Source organism: Balaenoptera physalus (genome assembly GCF_965194825.1).
Source record: "Balaenoptera physalus genome assembly, chromosome: 14".
NCBI lineage: Eukaryota > Metazoa > Chordata > Mammalia > Artiodactyla > Balaenopteridae > Balaenoptera > Balaenoptera physalus.
In genome coordinates, this window is record NC_138893.1 from 57,009,008 (window position 1) to 57,021,421 (window position 12,414).

The 12,414-nt window shown below is 36.2% G+C and overlaps 1 protein-coding gene across 8 annotated transcripts in view; it reads right to left on the bottom strand.

Annotated features, from left to right (window-relative positions):
* EXOC6 (exocyst complex component 6) overlaps positions 1-12,414 on the bottom strand; it is a 219,496-nt gene that overhangs the window by 143,598 nt on the left and 63,484 nt on the right. For all 8 annotated transcript variants that reach the window (XM_082423664.1, XM_082423666.1, XM_082423669.1 and 5 more), the window contains 4 exons: positions 12,208-12,255; positions 12,028-12,118; positions 9,274-9,319; positions 4,930-5,134 (listed from right to left, as the gene is read on the bottom strand). In XM_082423664.1, the coding sequence (XP_082279790.1) occupies positions 4,930-5,134; positions 9,274-9,319; positions 12,028-12,118; positions 12,208-12,255 (390 nt within the window). The remainder of the gene's footprint in view (positions 1-4,929; positions 5,135-9,273; positions 9,320-12,027; positions 12,119-12,207; positions 12,256-12,414) is intronic.

Here is a 12,414-nt window from a genome sequence, read left to right on the forward strand (position 1 = left end):
CAGAGGCAATCACTCAGGAAGACTTAAGATCCTGAGAATAATGGGAGGTGCTATGGGAAGAACCAATTGCTCCTCTGACTCCCATTTTAGCATAAAATGTACCAGCAGTCCTGTGAGCATCTTGAAGTGCTGAAGTGTCAACAGTGGAGGAGAAAGATGATCTCTTCAGAGGAAAACTATGAAATCCCACACTTTATTCTAGCTTAACAGTGAGTTAATATCCAATCTTTTGGTTCTACCGGGGCTATCTTAACCTATATAGTTCTCTGCAATAACCGTATTATCTAGATTCAGAATCTCTGGATTCTTTTCCTGAACTTGGCTTCAAATCTTACTCTCTTACACTTTCTTAATATTTATTTTTTCCAGGCTACTAATGTGATGTTCAAACTCTAACTCACTGGCCTACACTTCTACTATTTCTGTTCCTATAACACCATCCACAACTAACCATATTCCCACCATCCCAATGGTAGGGAAAATAGCCCCAGGCCTAGCTTTCATAGAAAAGAGAGGCAAAAAGTGTGGTTTAAATTCTGCTTAGTAGCTTCTTCTTACTTACAGCAAATAAAGATATTTGGGGGAATTCCCTGGAGGCCCAGTGGTTAAGACTCAGTGCTCTCACTACCAGGGCCTGGGTTTGATCCCTGGTCAGGGAACTAAGCTCCCACAAGCTACTCAGCACAGCCAAAAAACAAAAAAAAACAACAAAAAAAGAATTTTTGTCAACCAAGTATTTAACTAATATCTCCTAACAAGAGATAACTATCAAAATAATTTGAAAATCAAATCTGCTATATGGAGAAAAGGAAACCCTTGTAAACTGTTGATGGGAATGTAAACTGGTGCATCTGCTGTGGAAAATAGTATGGAGGTTTCTCAAAAAACTAAAAATAGAGCTACCCTATGATCCAGCAATTCCACTCCTGGGTAAACATCCAAAAGCAAAAACAAAAACACTAATTAGAAATGATACATAAACCCCAATGTTCATAGCAGCATTATTTACAATTGCCAAGATATGAAAGTAACCTAAGTGTCCAATACAAAGATGAATGGATAAAGAAGATGTGAGATATAGATGCGCAGGCGCACACACACACACACACACACACACACACACACACACACACACAATGGAATACTACTCAACCATAAAAAATAATGAAATTTTGCCATTTGCAGCAACATGAATGGACTTGGAGGGCATTATGCTATGTGAAAGAATTCAGAGAAAGACAAATACTGTACGATACCTCTTATACATAGAATCTAAAAAATACAACAAACTAGTGAATATAACAAAAAAGAAGCAGATTCACAGATACAGAGAACAAACTAGTGGTTACCAGCGGGGAGAGGGAAGAGGGAGGGGCAATATAGGGGTATGAGATTAAGAGGTACAAACTATTAGGTATAAAATAAGCTACAAGGATATATTGTACAACATGTGGAATACAGCCAATACTTTAAAGTAACTATAAATGAAGTATAACCTTTAAAAATTGTGAATCACTATATTGTACACCTGTAACTTATATAACATTGTACATCAACTATACTTCAATAAAAAAATAAAAATTTAAAAAATAATAATAAAACAATGAGAAAAGTAAAAAAAAAAAAAGGAAAGAAAGAAAAGAAAATCTGCTATAGTCCATCTACAGGTAAGAAACACTTAACTACAAATTTTTTAAAAAATGAGACAACTTTTAAAAAACATTATTGTATATCCTCACAAGTCCTACATTATTGTACATAGTTTTCATTTTTTAAAGTAAATTCATCCTGGTAAAGAATTTTCAAAATCAATACATCCTCAAAGTAAAATAATCTATTAAACAAGGCAAATTAACATAGAATATAATACTGTATAAAGCTGAGACAATTAATAGAAATATAATGGAGATTATCTGATTTATAGGCAATCCTTTAAAAGTTAAAATAGGAAGAAACTTCATATACTGAATTTTAATTTCCTCTGCTGGGCTTCCCTGGTGGCACAGTGGTTGAGAGTCTGCCTAACAATGCAGGGGACACGGGTTCGAGCCCTGGTCTGGGAAGATCCCACATGCCGCGGAGCAGCTGGGCCCGTGAGCCACAATTACTGAGCCTGCGCGTCTGGAGCCTGTGCTCCGCAACAAGAGAGGCCGCGACAGTGAGAGGCCCGCACACCGCGATGAGGAGTGGCCCCCACTTGCTGCAACTAGAGAAAGCCCTCGCACAGAAACGAAGACCCAACACAACCAAAAATAAATAAATAAATAAATAAAGTTTAAAAAAAAATTTCCTCTGCTGTGGCAATTATCTGATACAGACATATTTCTTTAATTAGAAAAATGAAAAGACAACCTAATCAAAAAATGGCCAGAAGACCTAAACAGACATTTCTCCAAAGAAGACATACAGATGGCCAACAGGCACATGAAAAGATGCTCAACATTGCTAATTATTAGAGAAATGCAAATCAAAACTACAATGAGGTATCACCTCACACCAGTCAGAATGACCATCATTAAAAAGTCTACAAATGATAAATGCTGGAGAGGGTGTAGAGAAAAGGGAACCCTCCTACACTGTTGGTGGGAATGTAAATTGATACACCCACTATGGAAAAAAAAGTATGGAGGTTCCTTAAAAAACTAAAAATAGAGTTGCCATAACATCCAGCAATCCCATTCCTGGGCCATATCCAGAGAAAACTCTAATTCGAAAAGATACATGCACCCCAATGTTCACAGCAGCACTATTTATGATAGCAAAGACATGGAAGCAACCTAAATGTACATCAACAGATGAAGGGATAAAGAAGATGTGGTGTATATATATATAATGGAGTACTACTCAGCCATAAAAAGAATGAATTAATGCTATTTGCAGCAACATGGATGGACCTAGAGATTATCATACTAAGTGAAGAAAATAAAGAGACAAATACCATACGACATCACTTATAAGTGGAATATAAAATATGATACAAATGAATTTATTTACAAAACAGAAACAGACTCATAAACACAGAAAACAAACTTAGAGTTACCAAAGGGGAATGGGGGTGGGGGAGGGATAAATTAGGAGTTTGGGATTAGCAGATACAAGCTACTATATATAATATAGATAAACAACAAGGTCCTACTGTTTAGCACAGGGAACTGTATTCAATATCCTGTAATAAACCATAATGGAAAAAAAACATGAAAAAGAATATATATACGTATAACTGAATCACTTTGCTGTAAACCAGAAACACAACACTGTAAACCAACAACACTTCAATTTTAAAAAAAAGAAAAGAGGGACTTCCCAGGTGGCACAGTGGATAAGACTCCGCTCTCCCAATGCAGGCGGCCCAGGTTCAATCCCTAGTCAGGGAACTAGATCCCACATGCATGCCGCAACTAAGAGTTCGCATGCCACAACTAAGGAGCCCACCTACCACAACTAAGGAGCCCTGCAGCCGCAGCTAAGGAGCCCACCTACCGCAACTAAGACCTGGCGCAACCAAATAAATAAATAAATAATTAAAAATTTTAAGCTTCTCTAAAGTAGTTTGTAATACTTGAGAAAAAATCAGGAGTTAGAAAGCATGATGAACATAGTTTTATTTCTATGACATTGTGATTATTGGGGGGTTTTAACAGCGAACTCATAAGTTTTAATTCATTTAAATAATTTTAAAACCTTTTATTACTGAAAATTTCAAATACAAAGTAAACAGATTAATATAATGAACTCTCAAGTTCACATCACCTATCTTCAACAATATTTATACATCCTTCTTTCATCTATGTCTTTACGTACACAGTCCACAAACACCCCATGCATTGTTTACAATTTTTTTTCAGATAAGACTTGCATACATTAAAATATACAGATCTTAACTATACAATTTTGACAAGCGGATATACTTTGTCATGGTATAGAACATTTCCATCTCCCCAGAAAGTTCCCTTGTGTCCCTTCCCAGGCAATCTCCCCACCCAGAGGCAGCTACTGTGTTGATTTTTTTTTTTTTAACCTTAAATTAGTTTTGCCTGCCTTAGAATTGCACGCAAGTAGATCTAAGTGTGTGCTTTTCTGTGTCCAGCTTCTGTATCTCAGCATAATGTCTGGGAGATTCATATGTGTTGTTAGACATATCAGAAATTCATTCCTTCTTATTGCTAAGTAATATTCTATTGCATGAGTATAGCACAATTTGTGTATCCATTCTCCTTTTGATGTCCATTTGGCTTGTTTCCAGTTTTTGGCTAGTTGTGAACAAAGCTGCTGAGCATCGAGCATCGTGAGGATGCGTTTTCATTTCTCATTGGTAAATACCTAGGAGAGGAACTGCTGACTCAAAAGGTAGGTACATTAATTTTATAACTGCCAAATATTTTCCCATTGTTTGCCTTTTTGTTACTGAGCTGTAGGAGTTAATTCAAAGATAATACTTTCAATTTGCTTTAAAAAGAGAACAATTTATAACCTTAGCATAAAAGGGCTCCCACTTGCCTCTGTGGCTGCCACTTTTTAGCTAATTTTATACCAAATTTGACTGCTGAAAAAAGTTAATGTGATACTACATACATGGGGAAGATTGCTGAGAGATCAGTTGGTGAATCAAGTTAGATCAACTTTACTTAATTAAATAAGGAATAACTGCAAACCAAAGAAGAAATGCTGATGAAATCCATTCTAAACAAGAATAAGGAAAGCTAAGAAAAGGTTAAAACTAAACAAAAACAAGTATTTTATGTAATTAAAAATGTAAACTCTGGGTATATTCTATAACCTAGATTATTAACTAACATTAAATTAAGTCTCCTTTTTAAGAATGTCTGTATGTGTAAAACTGAGTCACTTTGCTGTACAGCAAAGATTGGCACAGCACTGTAAATCGATTATACTTCAATAAATAAATAAAATTCTACTTTTTAGTCTCACCTGTTTCATTGCTGTTTCACCTATTTTGTCAGAATGTTTGCGAATGCTTTCCAAAAAGTCTTTGAGATCAGACATGGAGATTTCTTTAATATCTTCACGGAGCTTAGGAAGATTTTCTATCATTAGCTGACAAAACCGGTATTGACTAACCCGGGGAAAATACACATTCTCTAATTGTTCCATAGTTTTTAGAGCAGAATAATACCTGTGAGAAGTTAAAAAGAACACTCTATAAAAAGTTCTTATTACATTTATTTTACAAGTAAGTCCAAATAATCACTCCAACACTCCCAACACAAAGGATATTGTTATAGTAAAAATAAAATAAATAAAATTAACATTTATTTCTATTTACTAAGCACAAACTATAAACCATATGAAAAAGTTGCAGGATGAAAATTCACTAACAAACAACTTCTTTACTTCATTTCATCTAAATCTATAACATCACAAGCATTATCATAGTCATCACAATGCCTTAAATGTATGTATGTATAATAGTTCCAAAATTTTTAATTAGAATATTTAGTTATTTGATATATGATTTCATATCTCTCCCATCTACATCCTCTACCATCAAAAAAGTACACAGCACAGGTTTAAATCAAATTAAAGTAAAATATATTTTAAGAAAAATTTTTTGGAAAATTTTACACTCTTTAAGGCAATTAGAAATAATATTGTGTCACAACAACCATTTAAAAAGCCATTAATAGAGTAATTCTTTTTCAATTCAAAAAATATTTTTTGAATGCCTATTACTCATAAAAGCATTGGTGAAGATGGCAGTGTGGAAAGACGTGGAGTTAGCGTCTCCCCACAACGAGGGCGCCTGCCAGCCACTGGTGCGGGACTGTGACGCCCAAGGAGATGGGAGTGAACCAGTTGGAGGTAGGGGGACTGAGGGGGGAGAAGTGGAGACCAGACAGGATCGGCGCCCCTGAGGCCGCGGAGATCAGGAGAGGCAGGTGGGAGGGACTCTCCAGGAGGAGCCGGAGAGGAGCTGAGGGCGATGCCTGGCCCACTGGGCCTGGGGAGCCTGCTGAGCTCCCAAGCCCGTCCCCCCACCTCCAAAGCCCCATCCAGGCCGCGCAGGTCCTGGGGGCATAGGAAGGAGGCTGGGGAGATCAGGAGAGGCAGGTGGGAGGGGCCCTCCGGCACGGAGGAGCAGGAGAGGAGAGGAGGGTGTTTGCCCCGACCACTGGAGCCCAGGAAGTCTGCTGGGCTCCCAGGTGAGGTCCCCCGCCCTCTGAGACCAGGGGTGGGGGGCACGCCTGGGAACCTTCTGTTCCTTGAGCCTAAGCCCCACCCCCCACAGCCCCCAGGGCCTTTTCCAGCCCTGTGGGTCCTGAGCATTGGCCCCACCCACCGCCCAAACACCGCCCTTGCTTAGGCCCCGCCCTCCACATCCAAGGCCTCGCTCCCCCCCTTTTTTTTTTCCTTTTCCCTCCTCCTCTTACTATTGTGGTACTGATGTACCTTCCGGTTGTTGATTCAACTATATTTTTATTTTTACATTCTTTCTAACATATCTGTTAGTTTCCTAATTTTATTTTTTACTTTGTTATTGTTTTTTTGTTTTTTGTTTTTTGTTTTTTGGCCACCCCACGGGGCTTGCAGGATCTTGGTTCACGAGCCCGGGGTTGGGAAGAAGCTCCTGCAGTGGGAGCTCCGAGTCCCAACCACTGGACTAACAGAGACCTTGGTACATCCAAGCTGACTTAAAACACTGATATCTGTGTGACAAAAAATAATTTTTTTAAAGAAGAAAAAGAGGGACTTCCCTGGTGGTGCAGTGGTTAAGAGTCCGCCTGCCAATGCAGGGGACACGGGTTGGATCCCTGGTCCAGGAAGATCCCACATGCCAGGGAGCAACTGAGCCCATGTGCCACGACTACTGAGCCTGCACTGTAGAGCCCACGAGCCACAACTACTGAGCCCACATGCCACAACGGCTGAAGCCCGCGTGCCTACAGCCTGTGCTCCGCAACAAAAGAAGCCACCACAATGAAAAGCCCGCGCGCCGCAACGAAGGGCAGCCCCCACTCACCGCAACTAGAGGAAGCCCGTGCACAGAAATGAAGACCCAACGCAGCCATAAATAAATAAATAATTTATAAAACTAAAAAAAATTTTAAAAATAAACTCACTTTCACTTAAAAAAAAAAGTAGGTTCACTAAGTACCCAGCACAATGGAAGTAAACAGACCCACCCACATCAAAGCTCACACCAGGAAATTACAGACCACAGATGACAAAGAGAAGAATCTAAAAGAGAGAAAACGTGGGTCACAAACTATGGATGAGAAATCAGAATGACTTCAAACTTCTCAATGGCAAACGTGGAAGCTGGAGGGCATGAAAGATAGAGTGTGTGTGTGTGTGTGTGTGTGTGTGTGTGTGTGTGTGTTATGTAATAAGCCTACCTAGCATGCAGATGCAGATCTTAGTTTCTAAATACCATTACTCACTAAAAGGAGCTGTACTTTGGAGGATGGCTCCAGATCTAGGGCAAGAAAAGTACAACATGAGTCTGGAACATCTTACTCATTGTATGATAAGCAAGAAAGCACTCAAAGACAAATGAGGACACAGGAACTGGCTTAAGGGGTTCCCCTAGCCAAACTGGGGACAATTTGTGCATCAAAAAGAATAAAGAGAATTACAGATTATAACTCATTTATTTTTTAAAAATCTGTGAGTCCATAGTGATAATCAGAAAAACAAAGAGCTAAAAAGAGGAAAAGTTCTTTACATAAAAAAGCCAGCTAATAAATGTTAAAGGAATGAAAGAAGTATAAAAATCACCATTTTGTAACCCCAATGTGATAAGTGACTAAAATAAAAATCCTAAAACCACTGGGTGAAAGATTGTCAAGAAACAAGACTCAAAATATCACCCCCCACAGATGACTTATTAATTGCAAAGAGAAAAATATACCTTTTCTTAAGAAATCTGATAGCCATCCCCTTAAGCAAATGATCAAATTTAGGATAACCTAGAGATAATCTGATAGCATATACCTTCTGATGTCATACACAATACCACTTATGTTGTACTCATGCCAAAAACATGTAACCTGCATCTAATCATGAGAGAATGATCAAACAAATCCAAAATGCCCTGGTCTACAAGACAACTAACCTTTTCTTTGTTTTTCATGAAAAACAAAGAAAAGTGGAAAGACTATTCTAGATTACAGGGACAAAAAAATACATACTAACCAATATTTCAGGAAGGAAAAGAAGATATAAGACATTTGGGGGACAACTGGGTAAATTTAGATATAAATATTAGATTATGAAATATCTGAAGAAATATATAATGCCCCAAGCTTGAAAATAGAGATGTAATAGTAAAAGTTAGTTATTTAATGACATAAATGTAAATACCAAAATAATTTCTTAAAAGAGGTAAAGGTTTTTGCCCCTAGGAAGGAGGAATGGTGAATGGCAAAAAGGGAAGGTGATGTCTGGTTTTTTTTTTTGCAACTAACACACATAACTATTAACTGTTATTGTATTTAAAATATGAGGATGCACAACTTTGATAGATAAAATACAATAAATTTATAATATACACATAAAATAAAAGACTCTTTCAGAACAGATTATGGCTCATGTATTAGGAAGGAACAAAATCATTCTAATTACTACCAATTGGTAAAGACCAATAAAATTCAATGTAAAGCACTATGAAGCAGGACATACACAAATCTGAGTATAGATTTGCATATGCTGCGATGTGATAATTAAGCAGTTATTAATAAACAAGAAGAAATGATTATTTCCCTATTTCAAGCACATCTCATTCTAACTTTTCTACGTAATTTAAAATTGTTCATCTTTAAAACATTTTAAACATAATTACATCTAATGCTCCTACAGCAATTCATAAACTACTTTAAATTACTTTATCTTTCATCTGTCATGTATTCATGTGTATTATAAAAGAGAACATGAACTACACTAGCCCAGATTGTCAAAATGTAACTACCCACACTTTGCTTTCACAAAGTACACACTTAGCCTTTGATTGTATGCAATGTTAACGTGTTGTTAAGTTAATCAATATTTTTTCATTCCTGTTCAGTTGTCTATTTGTTCTTCATCAATATTATCAATCTCTGATATCAATTACAAAGGACAAGGATCCACAAATAAATGGCTAAGGACTGCTTTACTGAATGATCCTGATGGGCAAATTGCATTAACAAAGAATAGTTAAACACAGAAAAGCAAAACTTCAGATGATTCACTATAATTTACAGTAATTTCATCTATGCTCTCAGTAATAGGAAAAAAAACTCTTATTAAAAACAATTAGGAAAGAAAACAACTCACCTTTTTGCACTCATCTGTTCTTTCAACTTACTGTACATTTCCAGCACTGCATTAAAAAATATAACTTATTTTAGCTTTCAAAATAAAAAAAAATTTTGAGAGATGAAAATAATTAAAGCAGGGAAGAACATATAAATTCGGTAATTTTCTCTGTGCCTTGATTTAGGCTTATATTTTCAAATAAAATTTTATACTTCAATTAAATGAAAACATTTTAATTTCTATATATATTGAACATTATGTTATATAAGTTAATACATTATATTGAACTGGGAATACTTGTACATGCTGACACCTATAACTGAGACATCAACCTAGTAACAATTATCCTAATCAGAAACTTACTAATATCTCTTCCTGCAGTGGAAGTGGAAGTTTGGATTTTAGTTATTTGAGAGAGAAAGTTGAGCAACAGTGAGATTAATTCATTTTGATTCAATATACCAAATAAAATAACGCAACTGTGTTATAGCTCACTAAACAAAATTTTACACCGAACGCACAGAGAAAGAAAAAACTCAAAAGTTTACAGCAGAGAGTAAATTATAATAAAGGCATAAATAAACATAGCAAAGTATCTATATTTGTTTTATCATTTCCATCGAAGGTTCAGAAATACAATTATTCAATAAAACTGTTATAAGCTTCAGCAAGAAGACACACTGCCACCAAAAAGGTTTTAATGCAATGATGTAGATTACCATTCATCCTTAGTAAAATTTCAAAGTATAAAGTAGGTAAATTACTGTTAGATCATCAAGTCAGCTCACATTTTCCTAGACAAGAGAGATAGACACATTTTTTTTCCAGATTTTTTACAGTCTTATGGCTACTCCCTAGGGGGCTTCAGGTTCACAAAAGATATTGTTTAACTGCCTGAAAAACCATAAAAACTGCAATGGTGGCTATAATGAACCAGCCCTAACTCTGCAGACCCTATGTATATCTCTATCAAAGTCCCTTTACTGCAATGCAATATATCTCACATTTTCCAACCAAAGCATTACAGTGAACACATAACCTAGGAAAGAGACTAAAAAACTGCTGCTACAAGTATAAACTTTCTTTGAAGTCTCCTGCTTTAGCTCAACAATTCATGTAAATTTCACATCTACCTTATATTATTTCCATATTGTTTTCATATAAAAATAATGGTTTCCTCAAAAATAATTAATTAACTAATACACCAGGAAAATGCATTGTTTACCCTGTGACTTCTTATATCCTCTCATACTCCTCTTAATCTAAGGAGGAGTTAGGCAGTTGTACAGTAATGGCTTACTTGTCTTTATTCACATTAGATGGTGGGACCCTTCAGAGCTGGGACTGTATCATTTTCAACTTTATATTTCCAATATCTACCATAATGCCTGACACAAAAAAGTAGGTATGAGTGTATAATTAGACAGAAGGATAGATGGAGGAAAGGAGGTAGTTCTCGATGTGGCTATTAAGAACACAATGTTGACATGAACTCAGATTTCCTGTCCAGCCTTGAGAGCAAAGACAGTAGCAGTAAAAAAAACCTAACTTCTACTTCCCTTTATTTCTCTATTTCAAATAGCCCACTAGGGTTGAATAAGCTGAATTTACTCTTTCTTATTCCATCAGTACCCAATTTTTTAGGCTTATTACCATTCAGGGACAAAGCATTCAAACCTAGAGGCTGTGTTCATGACTATTTCAGTGTATCTGATGGTGACAAAGAGGTATTATTAAGCATTACTATAAGGAAATAGGTTTCTCAACCCTAAAACCTAACATAATAAGCAGACATTTTATTTACTCAAAGTTAATGTGCACATATCCCTGGTCCATTAGAAATTAAGATGAGCAGAATTTCAGTGACTCTAAAACAAAAAAGAAAAGCTTTATTCTCACAAGTCAGAAAACAATTTTTTTAGCCAATAAAATATGCTAACAGTTTATATAATTTGTAGTCTAAGCTAAATTTACATTATATAAATATTATACAAAGCACCTTATTCTATTGTCCTGGATATGGAGGTTTGGGTTCCTTCCAAAAAAAAAAAAAATAAGTTAAAAAATGGGACACTGAGATTTAGCTTACTATATTAAAAAAGGATGTCATATACCTGTTTCCTTTTGTTTGAACAGGGCATATCCAGGTAAAGAAAGTACTGGTTAGTTTCTTCAGAATTTATTTGATGTCCCAGTAATATGTGAGCCCTAACAGAGACACCAGAAACTCAGAAACCTAAAAAGTCAGTCTTCCCAAAATATAAGAGGAAAGGCAAGACCGAAAAAGGGAAAAGATCTAGCACTTTTGGATGTTTTCTTATTAGCAAAATGAAATTGTGACCAAAGACAAACCTGCTTAAGGGACAAAAAGAAAAGAATGGAAAACTAAAGGTAAAAAAATTAGGCAAATTAGGAAAATGAAAGAAAATGTAATCAAAAGACACTCTCTCCATGGGAAAGTATTCTGAGGGGAAAAAAAGCAGGGGGTGGTTTGGGGAGGGACAAAGGGCAAACTAGGCAGAAAGGAAATGGAAAGGTAGAGGTTGTTCTAGGAGACTGATGTGACAGATCATCAAATAGGGGCCTTATAATAAGGAGGAAAACCATGAAAATTCAGGGAATAAAGTAGATAAGAAAGAATACCATGGGCTTTGGGGGGGGGGGACAATCACCAAGTAATCTGTAATACCTATAGTGAATAATGACTATACACTACCATTAAATTACAATTTCACCAAGCTGAACGTTACATTATAGACAAGTTTAACTTACCTGGAAGGCATAACTGCAATTTTTCTACTACAGTTGTAATATTCCTCTGCTGAATTCTACATCGAATAATATCTTCTGTTTGGACTATCACCTTAAAAAGAAGAAATGTCCATATTTTAAAATGAACAGTTAAATTGCATCCACATATTGAATACACAAAAAAATGTATCATTTTCTCACCTCCTTTCCAGCATCTTGAAATCTTCGGTTGGTATCAGTAACTTGCACCTTAAAAATAATTTCACCTTAGTTAGACAAATACGCATAAAACTGCCCTGATGTAACTGCTCACCCTTGTAATCAGATCATGCTTCATGAGAAACTTAGAACAAAGAAATGCAAATTCAAATTAACTCTACAGCTTGAACTTGAACTTTTGATTGAAAA